This window comes from Oryzias melastigma, linkage group LG4 (assembly GCF_002922805.2).
Source record: "Oryzias melastigma strain HK-1 linkage group LG4, ASM292280v2, whole genome shotgun sequence".
In the NCBI taxonomy this organism is placed as follows: Eukaryota; Metazoa; Chordata; class Actinopteri; order Beloniformes; family Adrianichthyidae; genus Oryzias; species Oryzias melastigma.
This window is the reverse complement of record NC_050515.1, coordinates 30,843,266-30,860,073: the sequence shown is the minus strand read 5'-3', so window position 1 is coordinate 30,860,073 and position 16,808 is coordinate 30,843,266. Positions and strand designations below refer to the sequence as shown.

Below are 16,808 nucleotides of genomic sequence, written 5' to 3'. Positions count from 1 at the left end.
CCTTTGAGAAGAATTCCTATTTTCACAATTACCCTTTAAAACACCCTGAAAAACAACAAATACTTCTTAATACAACAACTGCATTTATTCTTGGGTTCAGTTAAAACACACGACCAACATGCAGCAATCTGCATCTTAGCTGCTCCTATTACAACATGAATTTGCATCAGCTTTTGTGCTGATCGCATTTAAAACACGTGTGAATAACATCAGACAAAATAGAACCTGTTAGAAAATAAAATCTGCTCAAATGAAAGGTTGATATTTTCAATAGAACCTCAAATATTGAAGGATTATTCAAATTTGTGTTTCGTCAGCTGTCTGACGTCAGCGTGAAAAGGGTCAATTGTTGCATGTATTCACATGCAGTATAATGGGGCATTTCTGTCAGAATGGGGTGTGGGAGCAGCAGAACAGCTCTGGGATCAGCAGAATCAACACACAAAGAGCGTCTGGGGGCCAATATGGCGCTCCGACCAGCAGGTGGAGGAGAGCGCACAAGGACCAATTCTGTGTGTTATTAATTATTTAAGGTGACTCCAATCCCAACGAGTTACTCTTTAGGGCCTCGTAAATACAGAGGTTTATTACTTTAACCTGTTTGCTTCAAGTATGAAGTGACAAAACAGCAAAACAAAAACATCACAGAGAAAGACTAGGAATATACTTTCTATCAAACTGGTTTTGACAGGTGACCTTTGACCCCATATACCATTTATGTATGGAATTGATATTCAATTGTTATGTCATCTTGAGGGGCGGGGCACCTGTCAAAATTAGTTTCATGAATAGTGAAGGGTCAAAGGTCACCTGTCAAAACGAGTTTGATGGATGGTGAAGGGTCAAAGGTCACCTGTCAAAATGAGTTTGATGGATGGTGTAAGGGTCAAAGGTCACCTGTCAAAATGTGTTTGATGGATGGTGAAGGGTCAAAGGTCACCTGTCTAAACAAATTTGATGGATGGTGAAGGGTCAAAGGTCACCTGTCAAAATGAGTTTGATGGATGGTGTAAGGGTCAAAGGTCACCTGTCAAAATGAGTTTGATGAAAGTATATTCCTTATCTCTCTCTTCACAGCAAAAGACAAAGAGTTGAACTACTGGATTTTTTAAAAAAAGGTTTTGATGATGTTACATTTGATCTATTTGCAAACACTTTCTTAACCCTTTAACACCTGAGGCGTCACCAGTGACGCTAAAGCACAAGATCTTTGATGTACTGTAACTTTTCAATTGTTGTCATGATCAACGTCATTCCAGTAGAATCTACTGGAATGACGTTGATCATGTTAGCAATTAAAAAACAACCTTTACTTCTATTCGACCTGAGTAAAGTCAGAGATGAAGGGTTAAGTCTGCACACGGACTGCAGGTGCAACCACCAGTACGCACAAAACGGTGATGCCGATGCTTTGCTCCGATCAATGCAGTAATTACACTTGTGCATGCCCGCTGCTGCAGTCAGAGTAAGCGAGACATGCTGCTGCAGTGTTGCCTTCAAACTCTCCCGGACAGCAGAAAGTGCTCCACAAGAAAGCCCGAATGTAAACAGTGTGACATGAGCATGGAGCGTCAGCACACAGACAGATGGCTCGGGAGAGGGTGAGATGCTGCATGGACGGATGCGGTGGGGGGAGGCTGGCGTGGTACTCACAGTTCAGAGTAGAGGATGTGCAGGTTGCCCAGATTGTCTGTGTAGTTGGCCGGGCTGAGCCAGGGCAGAACCAGCAGCAGCAGAGCCTTCATGATCTGCCCCTTCTCTATGATCTCTCTTATCTGCCCCCCTGTCCCTCCAACCCTTGCCGTGCTGACCCCTTTGCTATCTAGCCCCCCACCCCCCGGTTACTTGTGCCTCCTCTGCCTCAGGTCGCCCTGGTCATCTCGGCTGCAGAGGCGGAGCTGCCAGGGGTTGAGTGGAGAAGGAAGAAGCAGGTGCAGAGCAGAAGAAGTCCCGTAGAGTCACACAGCAGGAGGAGGAGAAGGTGCAGGAGGATGAGGAGGAGGAGGAGGAAGGAGACCCATGCAAAGGTGGCACATTTGGAATACTATTTGAGATGTGCAGCCCCTAAGCTGCTCTGGGCGCTGTCGAGTTGTAAGAGGATTTGTGCCGGCGCGTGTGCATGTCTGTCTCTGGTTGTTGGCGAGTGTGTGCGTGCATGTGTATGTCAGGCGAACGGCGCAGGCTGTGACTTATACTGCAGCAGAAACCACTGAAGGGGGGGGACGGAGCAGACCATATGTGAGGCGGGAGGGGGGGAGGTACCTGGTGCTGCTCTGATTGGCTCTACCTTTTTCACACACATTTTTAGACACACACTTCTACCTCTGCATTAACCCCCCTCCACACTGCATGAACGTTCTCTGAGTCTATGAAAGCAAGGAGAGGGGGCAAACAGAGAACATGTTCTGTGCTCTCCCCCCTCGCTTTGAGAGATGGGCTGATCTCAGTGCAGCAGATTGGTCTGATCGCTCTACCTACATGTGTGGCTAATAAAAAGGCAGAGCACAACCAAAACACACAGGCGTAGCGATGTTCCGTGCATGGTTGTGAAAGCGTGTCCTGCAGAGGGATGAGGGAGGCCATTCATCCACACATTCATTCAGGTTTCCAGGGAGCAAAAGAAGAGTGAAAGATGAAGAGGATGAGTGATTCATTCTGCTAAATCAGGGGTGTCAAACTCAATCCCACAAAGGGGCCAAAATCCAAAACACACCTTAGGTCGCGGGCCGAACATGATAAATATTTAGTGAACACTCTAAAACTACTTTTTTAGAACTTTGAAACCGTAACTTATTGACATAATTATGAACTAGATATATAGTATTACCTGTGATAATGCTAGTGGGAATGCTGTAAGCTGATTTTGGCCGCTGAAGATGTTAAAAAGTCATAGCTGAAAACGCTGAAGCTGATTGACTGCGAAAATATTAGCTAGATGCCAAATTAGACTAAAAAACAAAATAAAAACCTAGGTTAGTTAAAACAGCTAGCATAGCTTAACTTCAAAATACTAAGCCAAACAATTAGCCAAAACAGCTAGCGTGTAAATATTAGCCTCCAAAACAAACTCCAAAATCCAAAACAGCATAAAAAGCCTAAATTAGCCAAAATGGCTGCATGTAGCTGAAATATTAGCTAAACTCCAAAATAGAGTAAAAAACTTTTAGTAAATGCCAAAATAGTCCAAAAAAGCTAGAATAATGCCAATTTCTAAAACTTTAACTTTTTAACATAATTATGAAAAATAAAAAGACAGGAAAATGAATCCAGGATAAATCAACTTAAATCAGGAATCTGGAGGAAAAAGTGTTGAGAGGCTGAGTCGGCAGCTAACTTTACACCTAGGATTTAAACTAAAGGTGTCACAATTCATCAACTTAATCAATTTCTATCACTACAATCCAACCAGATCAATCTGTTAATCAACCCAAACCAGGGGTCTTCAACCTGCAGCTCCAGATCCACATGTGTCTCTTTTATCTCTCCATGGTGGCTCCTTAACCAAACATAAAATAAGTCGTGGAGACATGTCACAAATTTTGATATGAATTTCGTTGATTTTAAAATCAATCATTACACCCAAAGTTCAAACACAAGATAATACTTTTTAAATGCTTATATAACTGAAGATTGCTTTTATAATGGCCCTGAGACAGACTGGCGACCTGTCCAGGGTGTACCCCGCCTTCGCCCTTCAGTAGCCGGGATAGGCTCCGGCACCCCCGCGACCCCGAAAGGGAAGAAGCGGTCAAGAAAATGGATGGATGAATGTTTTTATAATTGTTCTGCTTCTTTTTTCAGCTAAATTGAAGCCTAGTGAGGCAAACAAACTTGACTAAAACATGTGTGTAGTTTCCCGTCCATAATTTGCATGTGTAGCCATGTCAAACCAGTTTTCTTTCTTTCTTTCCTGCCCTCTTTTACTTAGTGTTTCTACTTTCAATCAGCAAGTCTTTCTATGGATATAAATTGTTTCTGCTGTAAACACCTTGCCACGGGGAAAGAGTGCTGGTTGCGTGATCAAACCCAGTTTGTTTGTGCCCGGGTGTGAATGCATGCAAACGAAAGCACACGTTTTTCCTGCAGTATTTGTGGAGCGCACACAGAAACAGGACCGCAGGGCTTGCAGGAATTGGAAAAGTCACTGGATTGTGACCGGATGAAGCTTTGTCAACAGAAGCCCATCAGCGTGACACGCTCACTCACAAAAATGGAATTACAATGTACAGGCAGCCACGCCCACCTCCAGCTGTTTCCTCACATCGGAGGAGGATTCCTCATATTTAAATGCTCATGCAGTCAAACAGTTTAACTGCCCTCCTATGTGTTTGGTCACCCCTATAGCTGGAGGTTTTGGCAGAGGTTGATGAAGAGCTGAGCTGCAGCACAAAACCATGCAGGGAGGAAGAGTCTTTTGACTCTGTAGTGATGTTTGATCATCTGATACCTCCAGAACAACACCACACTTTATCACAACCTACCAGTCATCAATTCAAGGATTTATTCAACCTTTTCTTTCTATTTTCATTACATTGGGAGAAACTGTGAGCAGGTTTACTGTAAACACACTAACCTATCATTGCTTGTGGCCTTCCCATTGCAGTTTCTGTCACAACTGAGAGGTTTTCACACGGGATTTTTTCATCTGGTCCTGATTTATAACAATTTCAATAGAAAAATCCTCATATATGGAATAAATTCTTCATTTTCTTTATATATGTCCTCCACCATCAGAAAATGCCACAACAAACAACATGTTGAAAGCACCAAAAGCACCAAATTCATCAGACTGGGTTTTAAAGAAATCTCATAATCTTTATTTCGAGAACTTCTCTCAAATGTGAATGAGGAGCTTCACGATTCGAGCTGGTCGATCCAGATCTGGAACAAGTTTTGACTGGATATATAGCCTTTCCTGCGTTAATGAAAGTGTGAATGCTGTAAGCTGGATGTGGACACTGAGTTATTAGTTGAAAATGCTTTAACCAATAGCTAAAAATGCTCAAGCTGAAAGCTGAGACGCTGAAGCTGGTAGTTAGCCAAAATATTAGCTAAATGCTAAAACAACCAAAAAAACTCAAAAAATGTCTAATTTTGCTAAAACAACTAGCATAATGCAAAAATATTAACTAAACTCCAAGTTAGCCTACATAACTTAAATTGTCAAATTTAGCTAAAACAGCTAGCATAATCCTAATATATTAGCTAAACTCCAAGTTAGCCTCAAACTAGAAGTCTAAATTAACCCAAACAGCTATCATGTTGCTAAATTAAAAGTTAAATTCCAAACTATCCTAAAAATTCCAGGTACTGAACGTTTTAATGTTTGAATGGTGTCTGTAGCTGACAGTATGTAGAATTTCACAACTTTCAAAGTTTTTGAAGAATTTGGGTAATTACTCATTCATATCTTAAAAATGATAACGTTTTTGAATACGAGAAATGCATGCAATAATGTCCTGAACGAGCTGAACGATTTTATTCCAAGATTGCTAAAATAGTTTGAAAGTGTGATTGAGTTTTTACGTGCCGAAAAAATGTACAGAAAAGAGCAGGAAATTCACTTTTGTGTGAATGCTTACTGTGCATTCATACAATTAGGCGGTAATTATCAGTACCACAAGGGTTCGGATTGAGGATAAATACATATATAAGTATTCAAGTATAAAATAAAACCGGATCTATTGTTGGTTCATGCTGCGCATTGTTTCTACTGGATAATATTAGAATTTTAAATTACTTCATCTATTTCTACATTCTCTACTTTAGCAAGAAGTTCTTATAATGATTGTTTTATTTTCTCCCGAAGTTTTTTAAAAATACCCACAGTGCATTGCTCTGCTTTTACCTTTTAACCACTGCACTTCATCGACAGGATTCTCACTGATCTGAAATGGTTTTAAACTTTCATGAATCCAAAAATCCAATGAAGAATGTGGTTTTGCAAAATGTAAATTTGAAACTAGAGACTAAAAATAGTAAAACCCAAAGCATCTGAGACTCTGACTAATACCCTCAGAACAGAAACACAGGCGTGTCACGAACATCTCGTACGAGCTCTCACATGCAGAAGGCTGGAATAGAGCAACTAGTGATCAAAGCAATCGAAAAAACCACAAAGGAAATATTTTGTTCAAGGTTTGTGAACATTTATCAAAAGAAGAAATTCAACTCATCGTAGAGGTCATGAATGATTTGATTAGAGAATCAGCTTTAATCTTGTTGGTCTCAATCATGACATATTCTAGATTTGGAGAATCTGGAGATGATGAACTGAGTTATCACTGACATCCAGGAACAAACGGACGGATTCACACTCAGGCTGTGAACGTCCCGCCACTCTCCTCTGGCTTTAGTCCTGACATAATCCAAATGAGAACCCAAAGGTTCTCTTGTGTAATTCTGTCATTCCAATAAAAAATGTGAGGAATTTTTTTATTTTTTCCCCCAATTCTGAGAAAGAATGTCAACATTTTTGGTCAGAACCAGGAGAACTTTAGGACACTGGTGGAAAAACAAAAAAGCTTCATGGAAATGGGATCTAAGTTTAGGTCTCTTGTGTTTAAATCTGACATTTACTTCACCTTTTTCAACCACTCCAGCTCAGACTGTCACACTGATTACACTGCTTTTGTTCTACTTTAAATTGATTGAGGTAAAAATTTTTATCAAACCAAATCTGTTCCGTCTAAAGTTCAATCAATTCCCAGCTCCAGCAGCCAGAGCGTGATGGAAATGTTGAAACGGGTTTTTCAGTGAGACGTTTCCACATCCCTGCACTGAGAGCAGGCGTCTCAGAGGACGAGGCCCATCACCTCCACACATAACACCCTCTTAGTACAGGAGAGCGCCTCAGAGATCCACACCTCTCACGGAGACAAACCAACAGGGACACAGATGGAAAGAAATGTCTCTTTTTTGGGTTCAAGGAGATTTAGGAAGCTGGTGTTTTGATGTTAAGCTCCACTGCTCGTGTGTTTGGTGAGATGTATTGATTATCTGAGGAGCGTTTGGGCTGGAAGAGTGCTACTGGGCATTAATGAAAGCAGAGAATGGGTTTTACAGACAGGAGTCGGGTCTGTGGGAGGAGCAACCTTCCTCATTGGGACTGGAGCTGCGGGTCGATGATGATGCGCAGAGAAGGATGGGAAACTCAAAGTGAATGTCATTATTGATTTGATCAGAATCAGAGAGCAGAAGAAGAGCTTGCTGGTGTTTCCTGAGTGGTGGCTGACCTCCCTCCTCCAGCCTACCTGTTCTTGATGTGGTCTTCCAGGTGTCCTCGGGCCAGTTTTTCAGTGCAGTGCTCTGTGAAGGGGCAGGCGATCATCAGCTTGTCCAGCAGCTTATGTACCAGCAGGCTGGGCTTCCTGCAGCTCTGCAGCATGAGGGGGGTACGGCACACGGGGCAGAAATCGCTTTCCAGCAGGAAGCTGGTCAGGCACTCCTGGCAGTAGGTGTGTCCACAGGGCGTGTCCAGAGGCCGGATGAGCGGCTGCAGGCAGATCTGGCAGACCAGATCGTCGTCCACCTCGTCCTGGTACAAGTACTCGTGGTTCTCCTCCAGCCTGTGACTAGTGCCGCATGCGGCACACAGGTCGGGAGGCGGAGACAACAGTCCGAGGTTGGATGGGGAGAGAGGCTCAGCACATGCCTCAACCATCGCGGTGGCGCCCACCGGCTGAGTGCTCTCCTCGTAAATGCTCATGGTAGGACAGATTCAGGAGGTCATGTTGGAACTTGAAGAGACGAAATCTGCAGCGAAAACCTGTGACAAATATAAACACAATATTAGTGCAAGACAACAACAAGATGTTCATGTTTCTTCTGGCATTCAAAAGACACTTAATGAATAAATGAGCAAGATACTCTAGAATATTTACACAAATGACTCAGCTGTTTGAAACGTTCAACATTTTTTCTCAAATTAGAAAGAATCCATTAATCAGTAAAAGGTGAGTGGAGTAGGACAGAATGTAGTTGAGTATAATAGAATAGAGCAGAACAGAGTAGAACAAGGTAGAGTAGAGTAGAATAGAGTAAAGGATATTGGGTAAAGTAGAATCAAGTAAAGTACAGTTTAATAGAGAAGAGTAGAATCAAGTAGAATAGAATGGAATGGAGTAGAGTACAGTAGAGTAAAATGGAGTAAGGTAGAGTAGAATAGAATAAAGTAGAATAGAGTAAATTATAAGGGTTTGATATAGTACAGTAGAAAATAGTAATGTAGGGTACAGTAAAGTAGAATAGAGTATAATAGAGTAAAGTATAACATACTAAAGTACAATAGGGTAAAGTAGAATATAATTGAGGAGATTAGAATTACAGTAGAGTGTAAAAGATTAACGTAGAGTAAAATAGAGTACAGTAGAGTAGAGTAGAATAAACTATAAAGGAATAGAGTAGAAAAGAGTAAGGTAGTGTACGGTAGAGTAGAATAGAGTATAATAGAGTAAAAACGAATACAATAGATGAGAATAGAGTAAAGCAGAGTATGTAATAGTAGAGTATTGTAGAGTAGAGAAGAGTAGAGAAGAGAACACTTTAATAAATTCAGCACACATACCATAAGCATAAACATAAATGATACTAAAAGTAACACTATGAAAACACGATAAAACGAGGATTGTGTAAAGCATAAATACATTTATTAAAAATTAGCCCAAAATACTAACAATAAAAACAAATAAAATGATCAAATTCAATAGATACTCAGTCAGCTTTTCCTGTTATTGAACCTTATTGCAGCCTTGATAAAAGTTTGGTTTCATTCAGCAGAATGAAATGCATCATTTTCCAATACCTTTCCCTCCCTGAACAAGAAAAAAACAGTGCTCATAATTATGTCCACACAAAAAAAATATTTTAACAAATTTCATTTATTTTAAATAAAAACATGGCAATGACAAGCAGATAGTGTCTAAAAAAACCAGTGGATAAAATCACAGAGATGTAACGATCCGTTTGAACAACGATTCAATTCATGGCATAATTTGTGACTGACGATACGATTCATAATCGATTCTGGTTCATTCAACAATCCGACTCACTGACCTAAAACGGATCCAGAACATTTTTATCCCAAACTTCCACCTGTGTGACTCAGAGATAAATACCTCGTACTGAGGGGTGCAGGTGAAGTTTTCCAGATTCCTTGTACTTTTTCAAGATAATCAATTAAATATGTGAACAAACAAACATGAATGAATGTTAAATCCATTCACATTTTAGTTTGATAAAGTTCAGCTCACTGTTGTTTTTGCACATCAGAATAATCCAATAATAATCCATAGTCACGTCTTTGCCAAATGGTTGTAAATATAATGCAGTATTGATAAGGTCGATTACTACACCCCTAAATATGTATATATGTAGTATCTGGAAGAGTCATAACCTGAGGTTTAGATCTTCAACGAGCCACAAATGTAGATAAACCTGAAAATGAATCTGTGTCAGGTTGTAAATGCTTTAAAGGCCATTTCTTTCAGGAACAGAAACAAGTGGATCTATAGGTCTCAGTATTCATGAGATTGCTCGTATGAAAGCGTCACTCTTTATTTCAGCAGATTTAAGCAGCTGTCTCTTTTTGTTTGAGTCTAAGTACCAGCACAGAGACTAGATGGTGGCATTTCTTTCTCTGCATGCAAGAACAACATTTTTCAGACTGACACAAACGAGCCTCCAGCTCTCTGCTGCTCAGGCTGCATGACAACCTCTGTTAATCCACACCAGGATATGACATCATTTTCGTCACGGCAAATGGTTATTAGTTGTGGCTCAGGTATACATTGAGATTTAGATTACGGGCGAGCCACTGTGCACGTCATCTCCAGAACAGGCTGGCTCCTCGGGCACATGGACACAAACAGATGGGCTCAGTCAGGCACACGTCACCCTGGCAACAGTAACCGTGTTGGCTCTCTGCTTGCTTTGTTTCTGAAGCCATGAGTGGGTCTTGGCTGCTTAATGAGTGACTAGATCTTGTTAAAAAAGAAACAGCACCGGATTCAAAACTTGTGAAGTCAACAAAATATAAATATAATTCAAGTGCTAGAACACATTCCCACACTCATACATGCTGAATAGGCTTTAAAAAGCAGAAGATTTGGATGTGTAACTCGCAATGTTCATGTTCGCAGTTAGGTCAAATTAAACTATCTTGTTCTATATTCTCAGCCACCAAGGTTAAGTGAGTCCCATTTGGTTTCAAAGTGTGCAGAAAATGTGTGCCCTGATTGGGTTTATCTGCATATTCTGTGGTGCCCCCAAGTGTGTTTGGCTTAAATGGGCGATCAGTGGGCTGGCTTGCTTTGCTAGCCAGACGCCCGGTGGATGCGTAGGACACTATCGAACTCTATAGTGAGCTAGCTAGCTCTGCTGTATCGAGCTAGCAACCTCTGCAGGATCAAGCTAGTGAGCTCCGCTGTATTGAGGTAGCAAGTTCCGCTGTAGTGGGGCTCTACTGTTGCGAGCACAGGTGTATTAAGCTAGTAAGCTTCAGTGTAGCAACTAGCGGGCTCTACTGTGGTGAGCTCCGCAATAGAGAGCAAGTGAGCTCTGCTGTAGCGGGCTCCACTGTATTGAGCTAGGGAGCTCCGCTGTGTCAAGCTAGCAAGCTCCACTGTAATAAGCTAGCAAGCTCTGCTGTTTCGAGCTACCGAGCTCCGATGTAATGGGCTAGCGAGCTCCGATGTTTCAAGCTAGCGAGCTCCGATGTAATGAGCTAGCGAGCTAAAGGGTATTGAGCTAACGAGCTCCACTGTTGCGAGCTCTGGTGTATCAAGCTAGCATTCTCTGCTGTGGCAATCTAGCAAGCTTTGCTGCCAATTGGGCGGCTAGCTAGCATAGCGAGTCAACCCACTGAGTGTCCAGTTAATGTGATAAAACTCAGGTGGGGCCACCACAGAAACTGTGGATAAACCCATTTGTGGCCCACATTTTCTGCCCACTTTGAAACCATATGGGACCTGTCTGAATGAAACAGACACGCAGCAGCTTGTGACGGCTAAAAAGAAGATGCCCAGTAGTCTTAAAGACGATGAAGTTTCCTCCTGAGAACTTGTGGCGACACAGACGATTCATCACTCTCTTTGTGGCACCTGCTGCTTCTGAGATCTGGCCTGATCTATGGAAGCGAGCGCTTTCATCCCAGGAAAACTGCAGACAGGCGAGGAGAGAAAAGTAGAGCAAAAGCCAGTAGGAGATGAAAACAGCAGTGATTTAAGGGAAATGAAATATCAGAGTGGTTTGATACTCTCTTCAACATAATCTCCTTAAAACCTGTTTTCACACGCGGATGCTGGAGATTTTCTGGAGGATGATCAACAATTCAGGTGGGACGTTTTTTCCTGTGGTTGATGTGTGCACATGCACTTCACTGTGGGAGATTAATTAACTGGAGTTATGCTGTCACAGCTGGAAACGTGAGGGGGAAACGGGGGCTTTGGGCAGAATGTAGTGCAAAAGGATGCGGTGGGAATTGCTGTTTGTTTACAGGAATAGACAGAGTTCCACAGGGACAGTTCTGAGCTCGCAGCTCGTAAGATGGCATAAAATAACTCGCTTTGAGGTGTTGTGGGCTGGAGAATCTCTGCCAGAGTTCAGAGGCTAATGTCTGCTTTCCAGAAGCTTTGTGGTAAAAATCCATGAATGTTTGTGAACATTAAATGCATTAACACTAAGAATTACATCACAGGACAGTCCTGACATCTTCCTCTTTTGGTTGAAACAACAAGAATGACATCCACATCACTGGAATAGACGGATCTAACGTCTGAAAAGCATAAAAAAGCTGAATTAGACATGAAGATCGGCGTGTAGAAATAATTTATCATGTTTCTGCAGGCGGGGGCACATACTAATGTTTGCCCGCACACACCTCTTTTAACAGACCGGCATATTCCAAGGACACACCTGTGCCTGGAGCATCAGCTCTCTCTGGGTCGTTCTTAATCCCTGAAGTGAAAGGATGACAGCACTAAAGGGCCAAGGGCTTTGACACAAAACAAATGTTTTATTAACGAGCTAATGTTTATTTCAATGTCTAAACAAACAAACAAAAAAAAGGGATTTTTCTTTCCATATTTGTGTTTCAAGTTTTATTTCAAAGAAAAAGCCGTGTTTAGACTGTAAATACAACATCCAGACTTTCCATTTGGCGTAGGACGACAGCTCGCTCTCTCCATTATTCCCCCTGCTCTTCAACCTTCTCAGGTTTCCTGTCTGTGATCGGGGAAGTTAACCACGGCGCACAGCGCGGATGCCTTGTTGGGAAAACAAGCCGGTGACGAGGTTTCAGCGACCGTGTCAGCATTCCCGCACTCATTGTGTTGCTGTGTACACCTCCACTCCTCAACTTCAATCAGACAAACCAGATTACACCTGAAGCAATCAAGCAAAACAAACCTTCAACCTACTGGTTGTGGTCGCTCCACAACCAGTAGACTAGAGTAAAGTAGAATAGAAAAGAGTAAAGCAGAATAGTGGAATAGTATAATAGAGTATACTATAATGGAGTAAAGTAGAATAAGTTTAAGTACATTAAAATAGAGTGGAGTAGAATAGAGTAGACTCGGATAAAGTATAGTAAAGTCTAATAGAATGGAATCGAGTAGAATATGGTAAAACATAATTGAGTAATAGACTAGGGTAGAATACAGTAAAGTAGAATAGAGTAGAGTAGAAAAGGAGTAGATTGGAGTAGAATAGAGTAAAGTAGGATACAACAGAGTAGAGTAGAATAGAGAAAAGTAGAGTTTAATAGAGTAGAGTAAAATGCAGTAGAGTAGAATAGAGTAGACTTGGGTAGAGTAAAGTAGAATAGAGTAGAGTACAATAGAGTAGAGTAGGGTCAAGAAGAATAGAGTAAAGTAGAAGATAATAGAGTAGAGCAAGCTATATTAGACCAAAGGATGGTAGAATAGAATAGAATAGAATAGAATGGAGTAGAGTAGAACAGAGTAGGGTAGAGAGGAGTAAAAAGAGAAGAATAGAATAGATCTCCACATGCATGTACTGTGTTTTTCTGCTGAAAGCCTGCTCCTTCGACTGAAACACCCACAGCAGGTGTGGTGTTGTGAGGGAACCATAAATGACTGTGACTCATGTTAGAGCAAATTATTCCAGCGCTTGGTACTCAGCAACAGGCTTCAGAAGGAACAAGAAGCAGCTCCTGAACATGTTAGCCAATGTCAGACCATAAAAGAAAAAACAAACAAAAGCTGTAATAGTCACCACCAGTTGTTACAACTCATAAAGGCCTCCTGTAAAACAAATAATTACTGCACATGAGAACTGGACTGAGTGACTCCTCCCCCCGACATTCCAAACAGGAAGTACTCGCTTGTTTAAAGAATCCAAAATCTTACAGATTTCTATAGAGGAATAAACAGTTATTACTCAATCTATTTGTCAGATCTAATATATTTTTTAAACATGTTCTTGATCTTGATTTTTTACTGATATTTTTTGTCAGTAGTGATAGTTCTATAAGTTATAAACTGGTCAATCAGGTGCCTCAATAAAGCATTTGATTGACAGATTCTCAGTGGAAGAGGTGAGGCCTCCCAACATGCTCTCTCCTGATTGGTGAGAGTAGTTGCCATAGAAATGTTGCCCCAGACCACACGTGTCAAAGTCAAGGCCCGGGGGCCAGATCCGGCCCTCTGGGTAATTCTATCCGGCCCTCCAGATCATTTTATTTTATTGTTACTAATGGTCCAATGTTATCTTGTGCTCATTTCTAACTTGTATAATTTTGACAAAATATATTTTATTTAGAGTAAAATATTGAAAGTCATTTAAGGGTTATTTATTGTAATGTTAAAAAGTGTTAAAAATGTAGTTCAGACCAATCACTCCTTACTGATGTCAACTGGCTCCAACATGGCGGCGTCCGCTTGTGTTAACGGTTGAAAAGTTACAGTAAATGAAAGAACAGAAACACTGGAGCTCCAGTGTTAAAGGGTTAAACTGTGTTCATAAACCCCAAAAACATCCTAAAACGTCATAAAACGTTAGACATGTTTTCCTGAACAGAGACCCATTTTTACATGACTAAATTTTTTATAAGGAAAGATCATTGCCAAACAGAAATTAAACTTTAATTTATGAAAACACAACACTTTGTATTTTCTGAACATTCAGTAACCAGATGATTTGTGGCACGAATTCCTTTGAGGCCGTGAGCATTAAAGCAACAGACTGCATGTAAGATCCAGCACACGGAGGCAGTTGGCTATGTTCTGACTTGCCACAAAAAGCTGAAAAATTCCTGTAAGTATCAGAGTTTTTTTTTAACTGCACTGAGAGCATCTATGTCGTAACCACAGGGCACAAAACACTGGAAACAAAGACAGCGCACAGTTCCATGGAACTGGATTCAACCATGACACCTCTGTGGAAAGTTTCACAAAGTAAAACAGAAAAATATGTTGTTCTATTTATATTTGGGTGTTCTGGGACTCTGTCATTTAAATAAAAAGAAAAGAGACATATTTTTTTAGATAGATTTAGATTTATTTCAACTTTTGGATACTTTAGTTTGTGTGTCTGATCTGTGACTTCCAACACAGTTTACTGCCCATAGTAATTCCTAGGAATTTAAGCTCAGTTACCCTCTCAATTGTGGTCTCATTCATTTTTATGAAAGATTCAGAACTGAACTTATAGTTTCCAAAGAACATTACTTTTGTTTTGCTTACATTAAGAGATAATTTGTTAGAATCCATCCACTTTTTAAACTTACTTAACTCAATATTTTTCATGTTGAAGAGCTATTTACAATCATCACTAGAAAAAAATATACTGCTGTCATCAACAAACAACACAAACTTGAAATGTTATATCATCTACATAAAAACTGAACAATGTAGGACCCAATATTGATCCTTGTGGGACACCACAAACAATCATCCTGGTCTCTGATGCTGATGGGCCTATCATGACAAACTGTTTTCTCCCCTTTTGGGAAGCTGCCAATCCAGTTATGCATAAATTAGATACATATATATTTTAAATATTATTTTAAAATCGGGAAATACTCTAGCATTATATTTAATCATGTTTTCTGTGTGTACCATGACCTGCCACATTCTGTTCTGTCATACTATGGGATGCTACAATTTTAGTACAGTGCTATAATCTTTCACTAATCTCTACACAAAGCCCACATGTGTGTTTGTGTGCGACTGCTTGTCCCTGAGAGTTCACAGCAATCTCCCTGACACCTCCGTCTGGATGAGCAGCTGTAGACAGATGTGCAGCTCACACACACACCCACACACGCACACACACTCGGCGAGTGAAAGAACTTGCAATCATGATGGGGTCACGGTGCCGACACTTACTTGATTCTAAAAGGGAAAGTGCTAACACACACAGCCAGAGATTCAATGCAAATCACACATGCAAAACGTTCAGAAGAACACCACGATCGCTGAGAAGTTTAGAGTTGAACTATTCGAGGCTTTGGGGAACAGATACCCATAAAAGTCTGGAAAATAACTGAAGAAGGAATCTATACTTACATAACTTGACGGTCACTTTCAGCGGTGCAGCTCACCTGGCCAGGTAAAGCCTTACAGTTGGTGTAACATTAAACCCTTCAGAGAGGAGGTGGGGAGGAAGGGAGGGTTCAATGATTCATGAAACAGGACTTTGTCCCTCTTTGGAGGCCTGTTGGTTGGCAGGTTGCTCCTGGAGTGGTGAAATGCTATCCCACCGTTGGTCTTCAAGGGGTTCTCCGGGATTAATCCAGTGAGAGCAGCAGAGCTCCTGCGTGAGCTGAAAGTCTGCTCACCTCTAACCGGCCAAGGTGATCAGGAAGTCGTTCGGGAAAGGGCGGAGCCAAAATGATAAACAAAAGAACTGCCCAAACCTGCTGTGGGAGTTCAGGAGAAACTGGATGTGTCAAAGACTCATGCTGAAAGCAAATGTGACAAAGTCATGAAGCTCTTAGTGAAAATGACATGGAACCAATGGACACACGCACACGATCGCCTTCTCTCTGGGTAGTTTTTCTTAGATTACAGCGTCTTTTACAAAGTTATTATGTGATGGACTTCGCACAAAAACATTTGTTATCTTGGACTGCACATGTGCCTTCCACCTCTCCATTTTCTTCCTTTCAGATCCACAGGTGCTTCAGCTCTGAGTCATCCCGATGTGAGAAAAACTGAAACATTCAACCAATTAATCCTGGATATTCTCAAAGTGGGAGAGATTCATCACTACGAGGATGTAGGACGTCAGCTAAAGACATTCTGCATCAAGAATCAGAAGTAGAAATTCATTCCACAAAATTCCATCAGATGTTTTTAGTGGTTTAAATAAAATTAATAAGGTAATAAAAATAAAACACGTTTCAAAACAGAGATCTGGCTTTTATATTGAAGATAATTACAGGGATAGTCCAAAAATGGAATGAAAATCAGAGAAGCAGTGACTCAGAAGGACTCAGGCAGAACAAATTAGTTGCTGGAGTGACTGACACACACTCCTGCCCACCTCTGCACACTCAGAGAACAGAGTTCAGTCAAGAAAACTGACTTAATAACCTAGAGGTTTGTGTGTGGGCATCAGATCCATGGAAGTAGAAGTCCCTCACATTAAAAAAACCCACAGCTGCTTTTAAAGTTGGCATATTTTTTGCTATCTTTAAATTTGCAGAACAAATATAAATTGTAGCTTCTATAAGAAGAAAACTGGACCTAAAACTGAAGCTGATGATGCCCAGCCAGCAAGGCTAGGTGAGGCCCATTTGGTTTTAAAGTGTCAGAAAATGTGGCCCGATGGGTTTGTCAACAGTT

At 41.0% G+C, this 16,808-nt stretch overlaps 1 protein-coding gene across 2 annotated transcripts in view; it reads right to left on the bottom strand.

Moving 5' to 3' along the window:
- lnx1 (ligand of numb-protein X 1) overlaps positions 1–15,791 on the bottom strand; it is a 41,654-nt gene extending 25,863 nt beyond the window's left edge. The window contains exons 1-2 of one of the 2 annotated variants that reach the window (XM_036211721.1): positions 15,528–15,791; positions 7,254–7,768 (exon numbers count right to left, since the gene is read on the bottom strand). In XM_036211721.1, coding sequence (XP_036067614.1) covers positions 7,254–7,708 — 455 coding nt within the window. In that variant the 5' untranslated portion in view covers positions 7,709–7,768; positions 15,528–15,791. Of the gene's footprint in view, positions 1–1,653; positions 2,188–7,253; positions 7,769–15,527 lie in introns of those variants that run through there. The other variant, XM_024259109.2, reaches the window with a different exon arrangement.
- Positions 15,792–16,808: the final 1,017 nt, after the last annotated feature.